The 21946-nt window shown below is 42.9% G+C and overlaps 1 protein-coding gene across 1 annotated transcript in view; it reads right to left on the reverse strand.

Annotated features, from left to right (window-relative positions):
• Positions 1–2642: 2642 nt before the first annotated feature.
• The window catches only part of LOC126108579 (zinc metalloproteinase nas-4-like), a 107724-nt gene continuing 88420 nt past the window's right edge, over positions 2643–21946 (reverse strand). Inside the window, 2 exon segments of the mRNA XM_049913906.1 lie at positions 2643–2774; positions 15003–15112. Of these exon segments, the coding sequence (XP_049769863.1) occupies positions 2643–2774; positions 15003–15112 (242 nt within the window).

Here is a 21946-nt window from a genome sequence, read left to right on the forward strand (position 1 = left end):
ATCTCGGTCATCCAGCCTCATGCCATTAGACGAAGACACCGCTAGTTGTGAAATCAGGGGGCGCGCCGATGCCTGATGCTGCCAGGAGCCGAATGGTTGCCTTCCAGGTGGGAGCTATCTGGTGGTTGACTTAACCAGCTTCACGGCACCAACCCGGAGCTCCAGGGTTCGTACATGCCCCCTTACTTCTTAGCCACAACCTCTACCCGCGTACAATCACTTTGCTAACACAAACTTCCATCCTGTGCTGTGGTCGTTCAGTCCGATTCTGTGCTTGAGTACTCCCTGAGCTGACCGCACATTTGCAACAAACGACTTGACCAGCTTGCAACAGCCCTGTACTTCAATGGATCACGACTGTTCTGTTCAGCGAGTGAGCACACCCGCTACTCTCTGGGACCAGTCTGCGCTGCTGGACTCTCACTGCAGCATGACGTCACGTCAGCTGCTGTGCTGCTCATAATGAATAAAAGTGCAGTTGAGTTCTCCTTGCTTCTACGACGTTATGGCGGCCGTACACCTGGTTCTACATACCTGCTGCCCTACCAAACACCTCGCATCGTCATCGCGACCTGCAATAAGGCCTATAAGCACTCAGGCCATCCTCACCTTCTTGCACTGGAAATACCGTACACTTTATAACAAACAAAGATTCAGGGATCCTATGGCAACCGAGCTTACGTACCATCCTGAATTGATCAAAAACTGCGATCCCTCATCTCCTGCCGGCAATGTTTGTTCTGATTTCGAAAGTAAAATACTCGGATCCATTATCTTCACATAAGTACACTATACCATGAAGTATTTACGAAATTTTATATTTTTTGCATACTACTATGCGAATGTTTAACATTATTAAAAGTAGTCATCCTATAGATCTAACGTAAAAAAATATAATCAGAAGAGTTTGGAACTACGAGAAATGTAATTTGGTTTCTTTTTTAAATGATTTATAACAAACATCACGTGGACTTTGTTTTCCGAATTTAATTTTCCTAATATCAAATATCATTGCATTGCTCACTAGACAAAGAACCACTATTATATTTCAAAAAGACAGTTAACTTCTTCGTAAACAGCTTATGTCCAAGTCAAATTTTTATATAACAAAATGTAAAAAAACATTGTGACGGGGTATATCTTGAAATGAGTATTCTATTTTGTCGCTATATAAAATAACAGTCATTATCATCTTTGAATGCACGGTTTCGCGGCCACACGTACTGACAAAATTCTTTCTACTTCCAGCCGCGTAAAGTGGTTTAAAATCCACAAGCTTCCGGCCAAGTACTCCTCGTTCATTGCCAAGTGGTGACTGCCTTTGGTTGTTGCTGTCATATTCAGATGCCCAATCTTGAGACGGCCGGGCGGGCACCAAGCCGTGTTCAGCTGCAGATCACCGTCTTTAATGAGGGCTTTGTCACAAATTTTTACCTCTATCGCTTCTTTCATCACGCTATCCCTGAAACTACTAGTCCGTATAATGACTGATGTCTCTGGACTAGCAGTTTCAGGGACAGCGTATTTAAAGAAGCGATCGAGATAAAAAATTTGTGACAAAGCCATCAATAAAGATGGTGGCCTGCAGCTAAACACGGTCTGGGACCCGACCGTCGGGAGACAGATGCAGGTGCGGCAGACAGGCAACGAAAACATCGCCTTGTATGGCGCTGGAGCGAGCACCGGTCACGTCACAAAAGGCAGCGCGGCTGTCTAAGGACGGTAGCCGCAACCAAAGACAGTCACCACTTGCTAATGGCCGAGCAGTACTGGGCCAAGAGCTCGTGGACTTTAAACCACTCTACGTGGCTGCAAGGCAGGAGAATTTTATTATTATTGTTTTTATTCTCACGTTTTTGTTACCATAAAAAGCTAAAGGTGATTACTGTTTGTAAAACTGGATGCTGCTATAAAACATTATTTCAATAAAACGTCTTTGAGAACTTTAAGGAAAACAATTCTGTTTTGCACAGAATTGAATGTCCTGCAAAAGAGAGAGTAGCCATTGGGAGTCAGTCCACAGTCAGTTGCCCATAGCAATCAGTCCAGTCGAGTGTTGGGAGCCATTATGTCTGCAATTCGCTTTTTTATCTTTTGTCTTTGAGCGACAGTAATATGTCTTCTGTTCTGAAAAGTGTTGCGCAGAAATTTCTCTTATGTGCAATAATGTGAATGGTACGTTTTCCTTCTGTGACCAGACATATGTGCAACAGAATGTGAAGAATTGTCAAAGAATAGCGTTTTCATTGAAGAATGAACAGCCTGAAGACCAAGTCATCTCCTACCAAGGCGACGAGCAAACATTCTCACCAACGAAAAATCTTACGCTAATAATGTTCATCAAATTCTGTTTTGGGTGGTGCGGGGCCGCTCTTTCTGTAACTTTTCGATGTACTATATTACCACACTTATGAGCTAAAACAGTATGTAAAAGTTGATAAAAACTGCAAGAACTTCTTATATTTTTGGAAAGAGGATCTCTTAAAGTTGGAGACTCACCGCAGGAGCGTCAGGAGTCCAAGCAGTGCACCTTCATCCAGAAGGGAAGGCGCAGGCACTGCTCGAAGCGCGCCCAATGGTTGCAGAAGCGGTCGCTGCCGGCGCAGACTGCTGGAACAGAGGAAGGCGTCTGCAGGGCGCGCTCACCACCAGGCTAGCAGCCAGCAACACTGAGGGTACTCACCAGGGCGCGGGGGCGGCTGTGTGGGCGGTGTGGGCCGTCTCACCAGCGTGTTGCGGCAGCCGTACAGCAGGTTGATCTTGGCCACGTCCACCTGCAACACGTGCGCGCACGTCACCAGCTCCCAGCGTGAGCTCCACATCTTATCATGCTGTCGAGGACTATTTTGACAGTGACCGGACTAAATAATACGAACACCTGATAATACAAGGAAAGTTAGGTTACTAGTATTACGGCCAAGTATTACTTCAACTTCCGAGTTGAGAGGCTGTGGTCGATTCCTCACCATTTGATGTGGACGTCTTCACAACTGAACCAATCCCAACAACCGCGTGGATAGCTTAATGGGCCCGAATATTTAGTGGCGTTATAAAGGGGGCGACAAAAGTGATAGGATACCTCTTAATATCGTGTCGGCTCTCCTTTTCTCGGTGTAGGGCAGCAACTCGACCTCGCATGAACTCAACATGTCGTTGCAAGTCCCCTGTAGAAATATTGAGCCATGCTACCTCTGTATCCGTCAATAATTGCGGAAGTGTTGATTGCTGTATTTTGTACACGAACTGACCTGTCTATTGTGGCCCGTAAATGTTCGGTGGGACTCATGTCGATGGCAAACCATTCGCTCGAATTGTCCAGAATGTTCTTCAAATCAAACGCGAACAATTGTGGCCTGGTGACACGACACATTACCATCCATAAAAATTCGATCATTTTTTGGTCACATGAAGTTCATGAATGGCTGTAAATGGTCTCCAAGTAGACGAACATAACTATTTCCAGTCAATGATGGGTTTAGTTGGACCAGAGAAACAGGTCCATCTACGTAAATACGGCCCACACCGTTATGGATCCACCATCGGCTTCTACAGTGCCTTGTTGACGGGTCCTTTGCTACGTGGGGTCTTCACCATCTTCGAACCCTACAATCAGATCCTATCTCTTAAATTGGGTGTCATCTGATCAGGCCACAGTTTCCCAGTTGTCTAGGGTATAATTGATATGATCTCAAGCACAGGAGTAGCGCCACAGGCGATGTCGTTCTGTTAACGAAGGCACTCGCTTCGGTCGTCTGCTGCCATAGCCCATAACGCTAGATTTCACCGCAGTGTGCTAAAAGACACGTTCGTCGTAAGTCCCAGATTGATTTCGCCGCTTGTTTCATACAGTTTTGCTTGTCTCCTAGCACTGACAATTCTAAACAAACCCCGTCTCTCTACATCGTTAAGTGTAGGCCGTCGCCCACTGCGTTATCCGTGGTGGGGATACTGCCTGACATTTGGTATTGTCATCACACTCTTGACACTGCGAATCTCGGAAAATTTCCGAAACAGAATTTCCCATGCGCCTGGCTCCAACTGCCATTATGCGTTCAAAATCTGTTAATTCCCGTTGTGCGGCCATAATCATGTGGGAAGTCTTTTCACATGAATCGCCTGAGTGCAAGTGACCATTCCGCCAATGCACTGCCCTTTTATACCACGTGTACACGATAGAACTGCCCTCTGTATATGTGCACGCCGCTATTCCATGACTTGGTCACCTTGACAGGCTGATGGCTGAAACAGTTTCTATACAAAGTGTCAATTTTAACTGAAGGCATTCAAGTACAGGGCTATTACAAATGATTGAAGCGATTTCATAAATTCACTGTAGCTCCATTCATTGACATATGGTCACGACACACTACAGATACGTACAAAAACTCATAAAGTTTTGTTCGGCTGAAGCCGCACTTCAGGTTTCTGCCGCCAGAGCACTCGAGAGCGCAGTGAGACAAAATGGCGACAGGAGCCGAGAAAGCGTATGTCGTGCTTGAAATGCACTCACATCAGTCAGTCATAACAGTGCAACGACACTTCAGGACAAAGTTCAACAAAGATCCACCAACTGCTAACTCCATTCGGCGATGGTATGCGCAGTTTAAAGCTTCTGGATGCCTCTGTAAGGGGAAATCAACGGGTCGGCCTGCAGTGAGCGAAGAAACGGTTGAACGCGTGCGGGCAAGTTTCACGCGTAGCCCGCGGAAGTCGACGAATAAAGCAAGCAGGGAGCTAAACGTACCACAGCCGACGGTTTGGAAAATCTTACGGAAAAGGCTAAAGCAGAAGCCTTACCGTTTACAATTGCTACAAGCCCTGACACCCGATGACAAAGTCAAACGCTTTGAATTTTCGGCGCGGTTGCAACAGCTCATGGAAGAGGATGCGTTCAGTGCGAAACTTGTTTTCAGTAATGAAGCAACATTTTTTATTAATGGTGAAGTGAACAGACACAATGTGCGAATCTTGGCGGTAGAGAATCCTTACGCATTCGTGCAGCAAATTCGCAATTCACCAAAAGTTCACGTGTTTTGTGCAATCTCACGGTTTAAAGTCTACGGCCCCTTTTTCTTCTGCGAAAAAAACGTTACAGGACACGTGTGTCTGGACATGCTGGAAAATTGGCTCATGCCACAACTGGAGACCGACAGCGCCGACTTCATCTTTCAACAGGATGGTGCTCCACCGCACTTCCATCATGATGTTCGGCATTTCTTTAACAGGAGATTGGAAAACCGATGGATCGGTCGTGGTGGAGATCATGATCAGCAATTCATGTCATGGCCTCCACGCTCTCCCAACTTAACCCCATGCGATTTCTTTCTGTGCGGTTATGTGAAAGATTCAGTGTTTAAACCTCCTCTACCAAGAAACGTGCCAGAACTGCGAGCTCGCATCAACGATGCTTTCGAACTCATTAATGGGGACATGCTGCGCCGAGTGTGGGAGGAACTTGATTATCGGCTTGATGTCTGCCGAATCACTAAAGGGGCACATATCGAACATTTGTGAATGCCTAAAAAAACTTTTTGAGTTTTTGTATGTGTGTGCAAAGCATTGTGAAAATATCTCAAATAATAAAGTTATTGTAGAGCTGTGAAATCGCTTCAATCATTTGTAATAACCCTGTATCTGGAAAACTACGTCTAGGTAGATTGTGCCTGCAGGTCACCACACGCATCTGTCATGTTTTAGCTAAAAGCTTGTCTAGCATGACGAAAGTGGCGGCTGAGCACACGATCATCACCAAACGACCAGCCCAAGAGATCTTTCACGCGTCTAGCAGTTCTTTTTTTTTTCTTTTTTTTTTTCTAATAAAACCCCATGTAATTCCAAGCATGTGTGTCAATTTTTACCTCTCTATCTACATTATTCCGTGGTTTATTAAGTTCCCAAATTTGTACTGATTTTTTGATCACCCGGTATTATCAGCACCTGACGAAGTTGATTCGTTTCCTTCAGTTTACGTCTATGGTCACAAACTGTTTGTTATCAGATTACCGCTTTTGGTCTTTAATGATCATCATCAGATCTGTTTCATAAAATAAATCGTCTGCGACAACAGCCACGTATCTACTACACGTGTCTGAACGTATTGCATGTAATGTAATGAAAGATACGGAATTCACTGGTAAACTAAACTTAGCGATGTAGGAAGAAGGTCTGCTAACACATTTGTTACCAGTACCGTTAGAATCACACTCCGTAGCGGGAGCGCTAACGCACACCGGTGAGTTTGACTCTAAGGTGTTCGGTTCTGGTCCTTCTACAAGGGGTTCTTTTTAATTGAAGACATTGAAATATCTCAAAAACTACATATTGCTTCAGAAAAAGTTATAATTCCAATTGCTTTGTCTCGGACTGGTACATCCAATGATACCACACTCGATACTCCATCCCATCAAGCGCGTGGGTGGTGGGGGCAACTTTGAAATCTGCAGTGGGAACCCCCTTTTTTTACTGCAGATTACGATTCCACAGCAATATTTCATAACTTCTAATTGGAAGCCCCATTCGCGGCAGCCGTACAGCAGGTTGATCTTGGCCACGTCCACCTGCAACATGTGCGCGCACGTCACCAGCTCGCAGCGGGAGCTCCACAACTTATCATGCTGTATTCCTCCGACATGACGTATCGAACAGGGGACTACTCAACGCGCCACTGCATCCATGGCTCAAGGCGAACGCTAACTTACTTTTCCAATGGGAGTAAGGGTTCAAACGTTGTACCGCCAACTTGAAGACACTTAGAAGTTATGAAATACTGGCTTGTACTACCCTTGCAGCATGGAGGTGGGGTTCCACGAGTCTTTTAATGCTTCAAGGGCCATTTTAGTAGTATTTCGTGAATTATGACTGTGTTTACATTCCAGAATGAAATTTTCACTCTGCAGCGGAGTGTGCGCTGATATGAAACTTCCTGGCAGATTAAAACTGTGTGCCCGACCGAGACTCGAACTCGGGACCTTTGCCTTTCGCGGGAAAGTGCTCTCCCAACTGAGCTACCGAAGCACAGCTTTACTTCTGCCAGTACATTTTTGTTCCTCCGATTACAGCGCCATCTGTGGCGAAACGAAGAAAATGCTTCAGACAAAACATGTGCAGGTTTTACCGCAGAATCATAACCTGCAATAAAAACGGGGGTTCCCGTTGAAGATTTCAAAGCCACTCACGCACGGGTTGGGGTGGTGGGCCGTGTATGGTGTCGTTGTATGTCCCCTTTTGAGACAAATAAATTGGAACACCTTTTTTTGGTCCGATGCGTAGTTTTCGAGATATTTGAATGTCTTCAGTTAAAATTGACACTCTGTATAGAAACTGTTTGAGCCATCAGTACTTAGCCTGTCAAGGAAGCTATGGTCGTGGCTGACGGAGCCTGATCATCACACTTTTGGACTAAATTACAAACTTCCTCAGGATGTTTGGTGGAGTAAGAGTATATGAAACTGTTCTTGGTGATCTCCACATGGACTTTCAAACTATGTGTGAACCTCTTGCTGCCTTTCAAGCGGAATGTGGTGTGCTTCAGCATCGAATATCAGACCCGTACTTCTATTCTCTCAGCAAGAACGACATAAGCACGACGTCTCATTAGACAAGCATTCATCAGAGCCACCGGCATAAAACTCTTAGATACAACATTACACACACGTGTGACCTGCAGGCACGATCTACCTAGACGATACTCCAACCGTTAGCACCATGCCGTATTTACAGCTATTGTCGTTATTATGACCGTGTGACAAAGAAAGATGAAAAGCCAAGTCGTGTGTACGCAGCAGTATCAGCGAAAGCAGTGCGGCTGAAACTGCACAAAACTAAAATTATATTAAAAACGCTGTAGCCACACCTGCCGTTTCGTAAGCGTCGATTGTGATTCTTTCAGGGAATGTGGTCGTCCTTGTCTTCCCAACAAACATAATTATGTAATTGTTCAATCTTAATTGCTTTGAATGGATGTCCTTAGTGGTTTTACTGTCGCGGCTCAATGATTCCATACTGTATAAGGAAACAATATAGACATATTTCGATGATTTGTCAAATTAAATTAAATTTTGTGACTTCGAATGTCAGCTAGCAATCTTTTTCAACAAGCATTAAGCATCTGCATCTCTTCTATTCCGCGAAGCTTTTCCAACACTTCGACTTCCTTGAATATAAAAACCCTTACTTAGTCTGTGGAACGGACACTGTTTGTCAACGAGTAATATTTACTGAGTTCCGTTTCTTAGGTAGTTTTCACTATAATCAATTACTTACTTTGATCTTCAGCAGATAATTACACTACTGGCCATTGAAATTGCTGCACCACGAAGATGACGTGCTACAGACGCGAAACTTAACCGACAGGAAGAAGATGCTGTGATATGCAAATGATTAGCTTTCCAGAGCATTCACACAAGGTTGGCGCCGGTGGCGACACCTACAACGTGCTGACGTGAGGAAAGTTTGCAACCGATTTCTCATACACAAACAGCAGTTGACCGGCGTAGCCTGGTGAAACGTTGTTGTGATGCCTCGTGTAAGGAGGAGACATGCGTACCATCACGTTTCCGACTTTGTAAAAGGTCGGATTGTAGCCTGTCACGATTGCGGTTTATCTTATCGCGACATTGCTGCTCTCGTTGGTCGAGATCGAATGACTGTTAGCAGAATATGGAATCGGTGGGTTCAGGAGGGTAATACGGAACGCCATGCTGGATTCCAGTGGCCTCGTATCACTAGCAGTCGAGATGACTGGCATCTTATCCGCATGGCTGTAACGGATCGTGCAGCTACGTCTCGATCCCTGAGTCAACAGGTGGGGACGTTTGCAAGACAACAACCGTCTGCACGAACAGTTCGACGACGTTTGCGGCAGCGTGGACTATCAGCTCGGAGACCATGGCTGCGGTTACCCTTGACGCTGAATAACAGACAGGAGCACCTGCTATGGTGTACTCAATGACGAACCTGGGTGCACGAATGGCAAAACGTCATTTTCTTGGATGAATCCAGGTTCTGTTTACAGCATCATGATGGTCGCATCCGTGTTTGGCGACACCGCGGTGAACGCACATTGGAAGCGTGTATTCGTCATCGCCATACTGGCGTATCACCCAGCGTGATGGTATGGGGTGCCACTGGTTACACGTCTCGGTCACCTCTTGTTCACATTGACGGCACTTTGAACAGTGGACGTCACATTTTAGATGTGTTACTACCCGTGGCTCTATCCTTCATTTGATTCCTGCGAAACGCTACATTTCAGCAGAATAATGCACGACCGCATGTTGCAGGTCCTGTACGGGCCTTTCTGGATACAGAAAATGTTCCACTGCTGCCCTGGCCAGCACATTCTCCAGATCTCTCACCAATTGAAAACGTCTGGTCAATGGTGGCCGAGCTACTAGCTCTTCACAATACGCCAGTCACTATTCTTGATGAACTGTGGTATCGTGTTGACGCTGCACGGGCAGCTGTACCTGTACACGCCATCCAAGCTCTGTTTGACTCAATGCCCAGGCGTATCAAGACCGTTATTACGGCCAGAGGTGGTTGTTCTGGGTACTTATTTCCTAGCATCTATGCACCCAAACTGCGTGAAAATGAAATCACATGTCAGTTCTAGTCCAATGAATACCCGTTTATCATCGGCATTTCTTCTTGGTGTAGCAGTTTAAATGGCCAGTAGTGTATGTTAGTTCGCGCACTGTAGCACTTAACTGTATAGAAAACGTATCTGACGCTCAGACGAACACTATATTGGCGTCCACTATCCACTATAGTCTTAAACGTGTTAGGGAATCCGCAGAGGAACTAGTACAGAAAATTCAGAGAGCATTATTCACTCACAGCTACTTTACATCGTCAAGAAGAAGCATTGTAATTTTTATAGTGACAAAACTGAACAACTGAACGCCATTGGATCGTAGAAGATTGTGAATTAGCATTGCTTTAAAAGTGTATAGATAGAAGCAGTGTTGCTAGATCTTTCGATTAGTTTCTTGCAGGTATTGTGAAACGCCCGCTGGTGTGACGTTGACAACACGAATATTGACACCAGAAAATACTAAATGTTCAGAATTTCAACTTTTTACATTCCTCAGTGCCAAGAGAGTATTGGTAGTATCTCATTGAAATGATTATCCTACAACATCGACAATACAGTGCCTGATGCCTCCTTTTGAAGTTTCAAATGTGTTTTTAAAAGGAAACCAATGACTGAAACTGATGTCATATTGACGGTGGAAGTCAATGCTTCAGCAAAGGCGTAAGTCCCCCGAAAGCATAACACATGTCTGATGGTAGCATATCATTCCGCGGTCGCGACTATCGGGTCGTGCTGGTTGCAAACACGAACGCTAGGGCTGGTTTTCCGTAATCTGGGGAACGGAGGCTGTTCTCCAGGCGTAATCTGTCTAATAGATTTGTGGTCTGACCCCACTACGCCAGGTTAAACGCTTGTGGCTTTCCAGGACGGCAGAAGTTTTCCGACAGCCGTTGAAGAGAAACCTGGAATTCCGGGCAGGAAGCCGCACCTTACATAAATGCTGTTAATGGGAGTAGGGAATCACCAATGGAGATGTGTACGTTCTGATCCCGAAAGCCGAAAGGTCTGAATGTTAAATAAGAGTTTCGAGTCCTCCCTCGGGCATGGGTGTGTTTGTTTGTCCTTAGGGTAATTTAGGTTAAGTAGTGTGTAAGCTTAGGGACTGATGACATTAGCAGTTAAGTCCCAAAGATTTCACACACATTTGTACATACTTGGAGGTAATAACCAACCTAAAAACATATGACTTGTAATAATTATAATTATTAGTCTGCAGATGACGAAAATAGTGATGTAATGTTGTTTAGTACACCATCCTCGAATAGAACGAGAATAACGCTCGTTCAACCTATACTTGAGTATTGCTCCTCAGTGTGGGATCCGTATCAGGTCGCATTGACAGAGGAGATAGAGAAGATCAAAAGAAGAGCGGCGCGTTTCGTCACAGGGTTATTTGGTAAGCGTGATAGCGTTACGGAGATGTTTAGCAAACTCAAATGGCAGACTCTGCAAGACAAGCGCTCTGCATCGCGGTGTAGCATGCTGTCCAGGTTTCGAGAGGGTGCGTTTCTGGATGAGGTATCGAATATATTGCTTCCCCCTACTTATACCTCCCGAGAAGATCACGAATGTAAAATTAGAGAGATTCGAGCACGCACGGAGGCTTTCTGGCAGTCGTTCTTCCCGTGAACCATACGCGACTGGAACAGGAAAGGGAGGTAATGACAGTGGCACGTGAAGTGCCCTCCGCCACACACCGCTGGGTGGCTTGCGGAGTATAAATGTAGATGTAGATGTAGATCCTCAGTCAGCAAAAGAAATATCTGCAGTTATACCCGCCACACCCAGTATATTCCGTACGTCATTACATGACGCGTTGCGGAGGGTACCTTTGTTGATACAAGTCATTCTCTTTTCTGTTCCACATGCAAAAGGAGAGAGGGGAGTCTATATGCCTCCGTAAGAGCCCTAATTTCTCTTATCTTCTTGATCCTTACGCGAAATGTTTGTCGGCGATAGTAGAATCATTCTACAGTCAGTCATTTCTCTAAATTTCCTCATTGGTGTTTCGCGGAAAGGTTGTCGTCTTCCCTCAAAGGATTTCCATTTGAGTTCACGAATCATCTCCATGATACTCGAGTGTCGATCGAACGTACCGGTAACAAATCAAGCAGCCGCCTCTGAATTGCTTCGATGTCTTACTTTAATCCGACCCGGTGCGGATCCTAAGCGCTTGACCAATACTTAACGAATGTGTGGCACTACCGTTAGTATGTGGTCTCCTTTAAATATGTCGTACACTTTCTCCCAACAAACCGAAGTCGACCAGTCGCCTTGCCTACTACCATCCTCACGTGCTCGTTCCATTGCATATCCCTTTGCAACGTTACGCCTAGATATTTAATGGACGCAAGTGTGTCAAACAGTACACCACCAATACTTTATTGGGACATTACATTACCGTGTTTCCTACTCAAGTGCATTAAATTACAATTTTCTACACGTAAAAATAAGCTGGCGTCCGTTATAACAAACAGAAATTGTAAGTCATTCTGTATCCTCCTACAGTTACTCAACGATAACGATTTCCCCTGCACTACAGCGTCGCCAGCAAACAGTCATAGATCGCTGCCCACCCTGTCCGTCATATCGTGTACGTAGAGGACAAGAGCGGACCTGGCACACTTTGCACACGCCGTCTTTGTCTCCGATGAACTCTCACCATCCATGACAACGTATTAGGTTCTGTTATTTCTTCGAGCACCTACTGTATCGGTGGGAGAGGACAGAAACCAGACTAAGACGGAGCTGTCACTTTTTGTAGTGCTCGTTTTCCTATGCAGTGGTCAGACCTGGCTTAAAAGAAAACAATTGAATCACTATAGGGCGTTGACTAATGTTATAGGAGTAGTGAGTTTTAACGCTTTCTCAAGAGTCAGGGCGATGCTGACGACCTTTTGAGACTGATGGTACGTGTGTAGCATTGCATACAATTGATCTGGGTCCACCAATAAACGTTTCCGATCACATCGACATAGCAGTAGGTCGCATAATTCGCCTAGCACACCGCTTCTGGCCACGTCTGTGATTGAGAAATCTCGCGAGGCAGCAGCACCGTTGAGGACAGCCTGCGTCCTGTGTCCTTAGAGAAACCTAGTGTATCGAAAACAAAACCACAGGGAGGAAGGTAGCAGGCACAAATGTCACATTCAATGACACCCGCGAACTCATATCGACGATTCAGTACCTGGCGTCGAAGTTACAACGAGTGAACTGCACAGCTCTACGAACTTCCCACCCTTTGTTCTTCTTTTCCCATCATATGGGTGTATAATAGATGGGAGCAACAAACGTCTCTGTAGTAAATCTTTCCCCCTCGTACTACGCTGCCATATATTTCTTTTGTACGCTTAATCACGAGCTGAAGCTGCTACCCAAAATATTGCGCTGTGTGTGTTAATGACGTTCAGTGCAGATTCAAAATTTGTTGGCAATCTTGTACGACTTCAGATGTTTCGGCTATCACCATCATCAGACTGAGAATGAATACAACAGATACAATGTTTCTCGTCAGGTCGAGGTCTATGGTGCAGTGTTCAGAACACTAGACTCCCATTCGGGAAGACGACGGCTCAAATCCCCGTCACGTCATCTGGATTTATTTTATCCGTGATTTCCCCGAAACGCTCAAGGCAAATCGTCCTTTGAAAGAGCACGGCGGACTTCCTTCCCCATCCTTTCGTAATCCGAGCTCGTGCTCCACCTCTAATGACCACGTAGTCGATCGGACGTGAAACTCTGGTTTCCTTTTTTTCTCGTCAGGAATAGTACCTTTCTGTACCGGAAATGAGAGTGAATTCCAAATAAAATACGATCCGGTTGATGGAAAGAGAGAGGGGGAAAGCGATTACTTTTTCAGGCACCTACTACACATTATCTATTCCTTTAATACTAACACTGCAAAGTGCTGTTTTCGCCATCTACTTCCCATTGTCCATTTCATTACTCTCCCTTTTTCTTCCAACAATTGCACGTCTTGAAAAATGAAACGCTCATTGAGCTTGTGACCCAACTTCCTCGATCATTTCTTGTTTTATTTCTCATTGCGCAGTATTCCCTTCTGAAACTATCCACACGTGCACCACTGATCGTGTGGTTTCAGTCCCCAGCGAAGGTATAGGGAATTAGAGTAAGGCAAAATCACGTATTACAATAGCGCATAATGGTCTCTCTCTCTCTCTCTCTCTCTCTCTCTCTCTCTCTCTCTTTCCTCTCCTCTCCTCTCCTCTCCTCTGACACTGATCTTTCTTTTTGTTTTCCATCCACCGCAGTAGAAGTGATAGCATACCCCGTTTGACTGAATATTTTCTGATCTCTGAAACAGCAGTTCAAATATTCAAATATATGTGAAATCTTAGGGGCCTTAACTGCTAAGGTCGTCACTCCCTAAGCTTACACACTACTTAACCAAAATTATCCTAAGGACACACACACACACCCATTCCCGAGGGAGAACTCGAATCTCCGCCGGGACCAGCTGCACAGTCCATGACTGCAGCCCCTTAGACCGCTTGGCTAATCCCGCGCGGCTGAAACACCAGTACACGCATGCAAACCTCAGAGATTATATTCTGAGAAATACAAACGGTTCGACGCAGAATCAATTAATTTTCTTTGAACACCAGGATTTTGTCTATATTTGGGTGAAACATACACCTTGGTTATTACTCGAAGGCACTAATGAGTTCGTAGCAAAATCATCGGAATATCTTAAAAGAACGGCTGTTCTCTTGATAACAGTGCATCTACAGATAACCCTTCAGTCCTTCGAAATGCGAGAGTTTAAATTCTGTGGATAATAATAGCAATCAGAGATCATGGCAAAAGTTTTCGAAAGGAAATAACTGCTTCACCAAAACCAAAAATGTGTGGAACTCTGTAAGGAAGGTTTCCAGAAAAGTAGTTCAGTCCGACGGACGGCAGTAGCGAACAATGAGGTGCGCACATGATCACGATAGGCAGCTCAGACTACGGCGCAACGTGTGGAAACAACAAAGCGACGTAGAAGGTTAACCCCGAAACGCATTAGTAGGGAAGCAGTGCGTTGCTAGTAAAAACATCAAGATCCTTTAACGCACTCTTTACGTCTCGCACTGTTCTGTCAGATCTGTTTTAAAAGGGAGAAATTTTGCTATGGTAGAAGGGAAAACAGCAAAAACGCAGAGCTCCTGAGAGTTTTGACGGGAAAAAAGTAAAGAAATGTTTTGAGATATGGAAGGTTGAATGCAGATGTGTCTGTACTCGGCTTTGACGACTACTACTTGCTGTGCAAGTGCGGTAACCAGACAGAGCTGCGGCATTACGTCGTTTCTTTCATCTCGGACTCTCTAAAACTAGGATGAACACCCGCAGCGTCCCAGTTGTCGAGAGTGTTAAGAAGTGATGAGCGCCGCGTGTCATGACTCACCTCGCTGAAGCCTAGCCGTTGGCCGATGGCGGCTCGTGGGTCCCTGGGCACGATGGTCGGCGAGCGGCCGTCGCGCGAGAAGGCCAGCCTGCCGTAGTGCAGCAGCGAGCCTGCAACAGGCGGACACCGCCGCCGCTGCAGATCTCAACAACGTATCTGCAGTCACAAAGCTAACGAACAGCACTGGGACAGACAGGTATGCAATAAACATGCAATTCCATTTCATAAAATTCCATTTTGTTGCTTGTCAAGCGTGTTTTTCACTTCCAAAAGACACAAGCAAAAGCTCCAAACAACCACTATTACCTAACTGCCGTGACATGTGCAAACCACATGCTATGAATTATGACTTTCTTGTTTTTCTTGTTTGTAAAGTTTCTGCTCAGCGTTCTGTATACCACGCACTGACTCATTCCACGATCGAGTAGCTTTGGCTAGTATGGTTCCACGAAGCCTACTGAGTAAAAAGTAAAGAAAAGAAAAACTCTTGGCTATCTATAACAGTAGTTCCATCTCTTCTGGGACCACTATCCTTGAACTACATCAAATAGCCCAACAAAGTTTAGCACCTAACTAATCTTTCCAATTAACAAAAACAAATTACAGCACTAATTTTTAAATGGTGAAAGATAAATTCTATTTAGTTCATTCGAATTCTCGTATGTTGCTGTTTTATGGAAACAAGAGGTTATAAGTCGGTGTGATGGTTGGCACTGCTAATTTATAACCAAATTTTAGTTATATTTTGTTTGGTCTCTCCATATGCACATCCTGTGTCATGCCCTGAGTTCATTCCTTTCTTGTTTTCATTGCTGCCACAATCTTTAGCAAGGCTCATTTAAAAGTCTTGTCTTAACAATTATGAGAGGAAAAATATTAGCTGCTAATGACAGCAAACAGTTAGGGGAACAAGTAAATACAGATTTAAATAAAATGCAGGAACAAGTAAATAATCTGGAAAAACAATGGGAGGATATGCACACCATAATGGTAAATCAAATCAAGGAAGGAAAGTATGTGTGCGAGAAATTTGGTGTGCAAGTGGCTGCTAAATCTACTAACCTGGAAACTAACAAAACTCAATTTACTACAGCTGTAGGTGAACAACTACGTAACCATGATGGTAGATTAAAAAGAGTATAACCAAGTGTTGCTAACAGTAGTGGCTATGTAATATCTAATGGTGTGGTAGAATCCTCAGAAATTGAAAATGTGACACATCATCTGTTTGTGAGATTTGATCCAAGTAAAAATGTACATCCTAAAGAATTTTGGGATGATTTTGAAGAGGTTTTGCCCAAATCATGGAACGACAAGCAAAAAAATTGGCTTTATAGCGTCAAATTTGATGGGTGAAGCTAGAGTGTGGGGAAATTGGGCAGTAGATAAATATGACAAGATAGAGGATTTAAACAGGCATTTTTTGAGGAATATTGGGGCAAACGGAAGCAGATGGTCAGATGAAAAATATCACCCGAAGAAAGATACTATTAAGAGGTTTGTGCAAAAATCGGTCACAACTTTGTCATATTTGAGCTCTAAAGTGGAGACGGAACAGATCATTAGCGAGATAGAGAATAAGTTGCCTTTGTACTGGCGTAATAAATTAATCCCTGAACCTACGGATGATATTGATAAATTCATTTATTATGTTGAGAAGGTAGAAAATCTTCTAAAGGAGGAGGAGAATGCTAGGAGGGATTATAGGCCTCCTGTTAAGCAAAATGAAAGCAGAGCTGAGGCACATGCAAATAAAACAAGACTGCAAAGATCCAGTAATTAAAGAACCAGGTACCGAGGGCGAGGGGGTTCTGTTGGAAGTAGGTGTAATGACAGAGAACGAAACGTTGAATATAGACAGCAGCAGTCCACTGACTGCGCGGAGTGCCGTAGACAGCCAGACGAAAGAAATGCCAGTGACAATGACCGCGTAGGAGAGGGGGGAAACTAATGGCATTTGCAGGATGTGGCACCACAGGTTAAATCCGCTAGCAGAACCGTTTGTAAGGCAGCCACCAACTGAACATCTTGGAGTTCGTATAGTAAAAACAGATGTTGCAGAGGAGAGGGACACTGTTAAAATATGTGTTTTTCATTGAAGTGTAGTAGTGTAAGAAAAGGTCATAACAGCGGTCCCAGGAACCACGTTAATGAGGAACAGCTATTAGAAAATAACGATTCAGAAGAGGATGTTAGTGTGAGTGAGCACTGCAATGCAGATGAGGAGCTTACAGTGAAATGTGGAATTAGCACTGTAATAGGGGAAGCGGTATTAGAGGTACCTGAGGAAGAATATAGAAAGGCAGAGGAAGTTTTACATAGATTAGGAGTAGTGTCTCATAGTGACGAAGAAGAAACAGAAGTGGAGGAAGCAGGGGGTTATTTTGATAATTCTGGCAAAACAATAGGAAAGGTTGCATAATCCTATATTATTATTATTATTATTATTATTATTATTAAAGAAGGAGAATGTTGGGAGAAGAGTTTTGATTTGTCAGTAGTGGACAGACTAATTAAATCTGCCACATTTAAAGAGGAAGAAGACTCCGTGAATATGTGCGTAATTTCCACAGAAGGTGCGGGATTCAATAGACGTGATGTAAAGTGCAATATTTGTTAGATGAACCTGATTCTGAAGTCAGAGAGAAAACTGCAGGACAGCCTATAATAGAAGTTATTATTTTTAATGGGAAGGTTCCTTGTTTACTGGATAGTGGTTCCGATTTATGTGCAGTGTCACAGGGTTTTGTGAATGCTCTCCCCGCTAGTAAGGAGTGGTTATAATGCCAGTGAATGGCATAAATATTGTAGCCACAGGGGAAAGTAAGAAAGAAGTTAAACATGAAGTTATGCTACCTGTCAGGATCGGTGATGTACAGTTGGACCACAATTTTCTGATAATGAATGGCTTAAGCGTGGAAATGCTGGTGGGAGCAGATTTCTTACAAAAGTGCGAAGGAAAAGTGGAGTTTGGACGTAATGAAGCGGTCATTGTGGTGAAGGGAAGAACAGTAAGCTATTCCTTTTATTGGTAAAAGGCAATATGAATCCGACGAGCAAAGTGACAGACCTATACGTTACCGCCAAAAGAAAGAAAGAGGATATTGTGGGGTATAATGAGTATGGCGAAAGGAAGGAAGTAGATCCTTCTGAGGTAGAAAACATCCGAATAAGAATTAACGGAAAAGTACAGGGATTATCGGATTTGACAGAAACACAAAAGGATGAGCTAAAACAAATTTTGAGCAGGCATCAGGAAGTGTTTTCTAACCAGCCAGGACTAGTTCGAGATTACGAATGTTATCTAACTGTAAAAGAGGATGCACATTTCTCCTGAAAGACATTCGCTGTTGCGGAAGTACACAAAGAAGTTGTGAGAGATATGATTCAGAAAATGCTTAAAGCGGACATTATAGAAAGGGGAATTAGTGTGTATAACAACCAATTGGTTGTCATGCCTAAAAAAGATGGTTCTATTAGGCTCGTTTTGGACGCTAGAACTTTGAACAAAATAATATTGCAAGAGAGTGAGAGGTCTGAAAATATAGAAGAATTATTGCAAAAACTTTCAGGTACAAAATTTTTCACATCGATTGATGTAACTTGTGGTTATTGGAACCTACCCTTAGCGAAGAAATCTGGGAAATACACAGCTTTCCTGTTCGAGGAAAGGTGCTATCAGTACAAGGCTGTGCCCTTTAGGTTAAACATCAGCGTTTGTGCATTTGTTAGGGCAATGTTCCTAGTGCTAGGTGACCAGTTATTAAGAAGAATTACAGTTTATGTGGACAATGTGTTGATTTCAACTCCCACTTGGGAAGAACACCGTATGTTGTTGGATAAGGTTTTAGAAGAAATAGAAATGGGTGGAATGAAACTCAAATTAGACAAAACGGAGTTTGTGAGGAAAGAAATAAAATTCCTGGGACTAACTGTTAGTGGAAAAGGAATTACGCCCGATCCTTAAAAAATTAAAGCGATTAGGAATTATTTGGCACCTACTGCCCGAAAGGAATTAAAAGGTATGTTTGGTCTTTTTGGATTCTATCGAAAATTTGTGCCTGGACAATTATTCAATGCACCTTGTCTGAGAGAACTATTAAAGAAAAATGTACCGTTAGATGTACAAGTGTGTGTCAGAGGGCCTTTGAAGGACTTAAAGAGACGCCGCTAAATAGTCAGATCGTAACCATCCTGACTTTGCCAGCCTTTCTGTTTTGGATCAGATGAATGTTGTTCTGGTCTGAGGGTGGAACTGTTCCAAATTGAAACAGAAGGAGAAAACCAAGATGACAAAACGATCGCACTTGCTAGTCGATCGTTGCAACAGGCGGAAAGCACTATGACATTTCGGAGCCGGAAGCTCTAGCAATTATATTTGGGCTACATATATTTTAACATTACCTATTAGGCCACAAAGTAATAGTGTACAGTGACCATCGGGCCTTATCATATTTGCAGACATGCCAACTAAAACACGGCAGACTGAGGAGGTGGTCAATGTATACGAATCTTCAGCAATTTGATATAAAGTACATAAAGGGCTCAGAGAACATTGCAGCCGATATATTGTCTGGAAATGTGAAAGAAAACGGGTAAGAAGTAGTTCCTTTAGGACAATGGGAATGGAGTGATGTTTTGCTGACAAGAATACAATTAGAGAAAGAACGACCGCTTAAACGCATTTGTAAGAACCTCAGGAGGGAACAAAATCAAGATGACAATATTAAACTGGTAAAAAGCCGGCTAGGTCATCCAGATTTTCCGAAAATAGCGGAATATTACAAAATACATCAGGAAATATGATTGAGGCGAAGAAAGATAGACGAGGAATAATGACGCATCTGTTTCCCAGAACAACATGTGGACTTACTGGTAGATTATGTGCGTAGGAAGCACGGGCATTATGAAGCCAGAAAAAGTACTGCGAAACTGAATAAGGTAGTAATTTTCGATATAATGTGGCGCAGGGTACAGAAAAGGCTGGAATCTTGTGGCAGATGTCAGAAGGTGCGAGCAAATAATACAATCGTACAGGGACAAACATATTCTGTAGAACCTCAGAATAAGCTAGATCTTGTAGCTGTGGACATGTTTGGCCCTTTACCTGTTTCAAGGTGGGGTTGAGAATATGTCTTTGTACCGGTAGATGTATTTACGAGGTATGTTACGTTTTACCCTATTAAAAAGGCAAACTCCAAAGTAACTATTAGTAAACTAGAGAAAGATTATTTTGTTAACATTGGGGTGCCGAAAGCCATGTTTTCAGATAATGGACCACAATTCATGTCCAAGAGGTTTGATGAATGTTTAAACAAAAGGAATATAAAACAAATAAAGATTTCAGCCTATTTTACCCAGGGAAATACGTGCAAAAGAATAACTAATCTAAATCGACTCTGTAGGACGTATTGTCATTAGAAGCACTGAGCTTGAGCCAACTACTTAGAATATTTTGAATTTCACACTCTTTCTGAAATGGCCAGGGAGCAGAAAAAGAGGATAGCACGGGAAAGTATTAGGAAAAGGGCTCTGGAAAAAAAAGAAGACATGATGCGAGAGCGTGTCCTACAAGTTTTCAAGTAGGTGATTTAGTGCTGGTGAAACCAAGGAAAAAACTAAAAAGCTTACTGCAGAAACAAAAAAGTTCACAGATGAGTATGTGGGGTCCTTTAGAATTGTGGCCAAGCCTCATGCCAATGCATATAAACTAGAATATGTTAAGTTGCACAAACTTCTGGGATTGCGAAATATCACTGATTTAAAAAAGTACATACAGAAGGATGATGGGGACAGAAGTAGTTAATAGACCTAAGGGGACGCACATTCTTAGCGTCGTCAGGTGTATGACGAACACCAGACCTGAGTTGTTGAAAATATAATTTCTTTTTCGTTTTGTATTATCAACCAAACTCTTCATCAATCAGAACTTTTTTGCTATTTTCTTTCCTTCTTACCTATCGTAGTAAATAATATATATAAAATTGTACAAAGAGAGTAAATGCCATCAGATAATAAGAGAACTGGTAAAAGAAAGATATTTTTGGACGTAAATGATTGCTAAAGACTAACACCAATGAATGTGGAGTGAAAGCTATGTACAAAGATATACTGAAAAAATAATGTAATGTGACTCCTTAATATGTGATTTCTAAGCCATTTTCAGAACAGGTAGAAATGATGTTTGAAGATGTTTGTGGTAAGAGGCATAAGAAAAGTGCCTAGTAGAAGTAAGTAAATAGATTATGTATCTGATGTTTATTTGAGAGCCACATAAGTTGGCGTGAATATTTTCAACATTTCCAGTAATTTTGCATTCTCTGTGTATCATAGCTTGTTTTACGTAAAGTCATAAGATATTTTATAGCAACTGTAAGGTAAATATTTTTTCTGAAAAGAAAAGTTAAAGAAAACATAAATTTTTGAAAAAAAATTGTTTTTTTTTTGCTTATTTACATAGTAATAAGTATTGCTTTCAGCGGGAACTTGCTTAGGAATTCTCCCACTATAAAATGCACCAACCTTGTGTGAATGCTCTGAAAAGCTAATCATTTGCATATCACAGTATCTTCTTCCTGTCGGTTAAATTTCGCATCTGTAGCAAGTCATCTACGTGGTGTAGCAATTTTAATGGCCAGTGGTGTATATTAGGTTTCATGAACTCTACAATACCGGCTGTAAAGAGCATTAAGAGGTTTATTTCGTTGCAAAACGATATAGAAATTTGTCAAGCAATTGGTTAAAAGTATAATTTAATTTCGAGGAAAACTTGAATATTTGCTAATGTAAATCAATTTTATTACTCGCTATCAAGTCCAAGCCTTTGAAATCTGATGTAACATCGGAAAAATTGTAATGTATTTTCGATATTTCGTTCATTTGAAGAACTTGTAAGTGGGAACAATTTTCATTAAAAATCCCATAATTTAATTTGTAGGTTCAGT

This window comes from Schistocerca cancellata, chromosome 1 (genome assembly GCF_023864275.1).
Source record: "Schistocerca cancellata isolate TAMUIC-IGC-003103 chromosome 1, iqSchCanc2.1, whole genome shotgun sequence".
NCBI classification, from domain to species: Eukaryota; Metazoa; Arthropoda; class Insecta; order Orthoptera; family Acrididae; genus Schistocerca; species Schistocerca cancellata.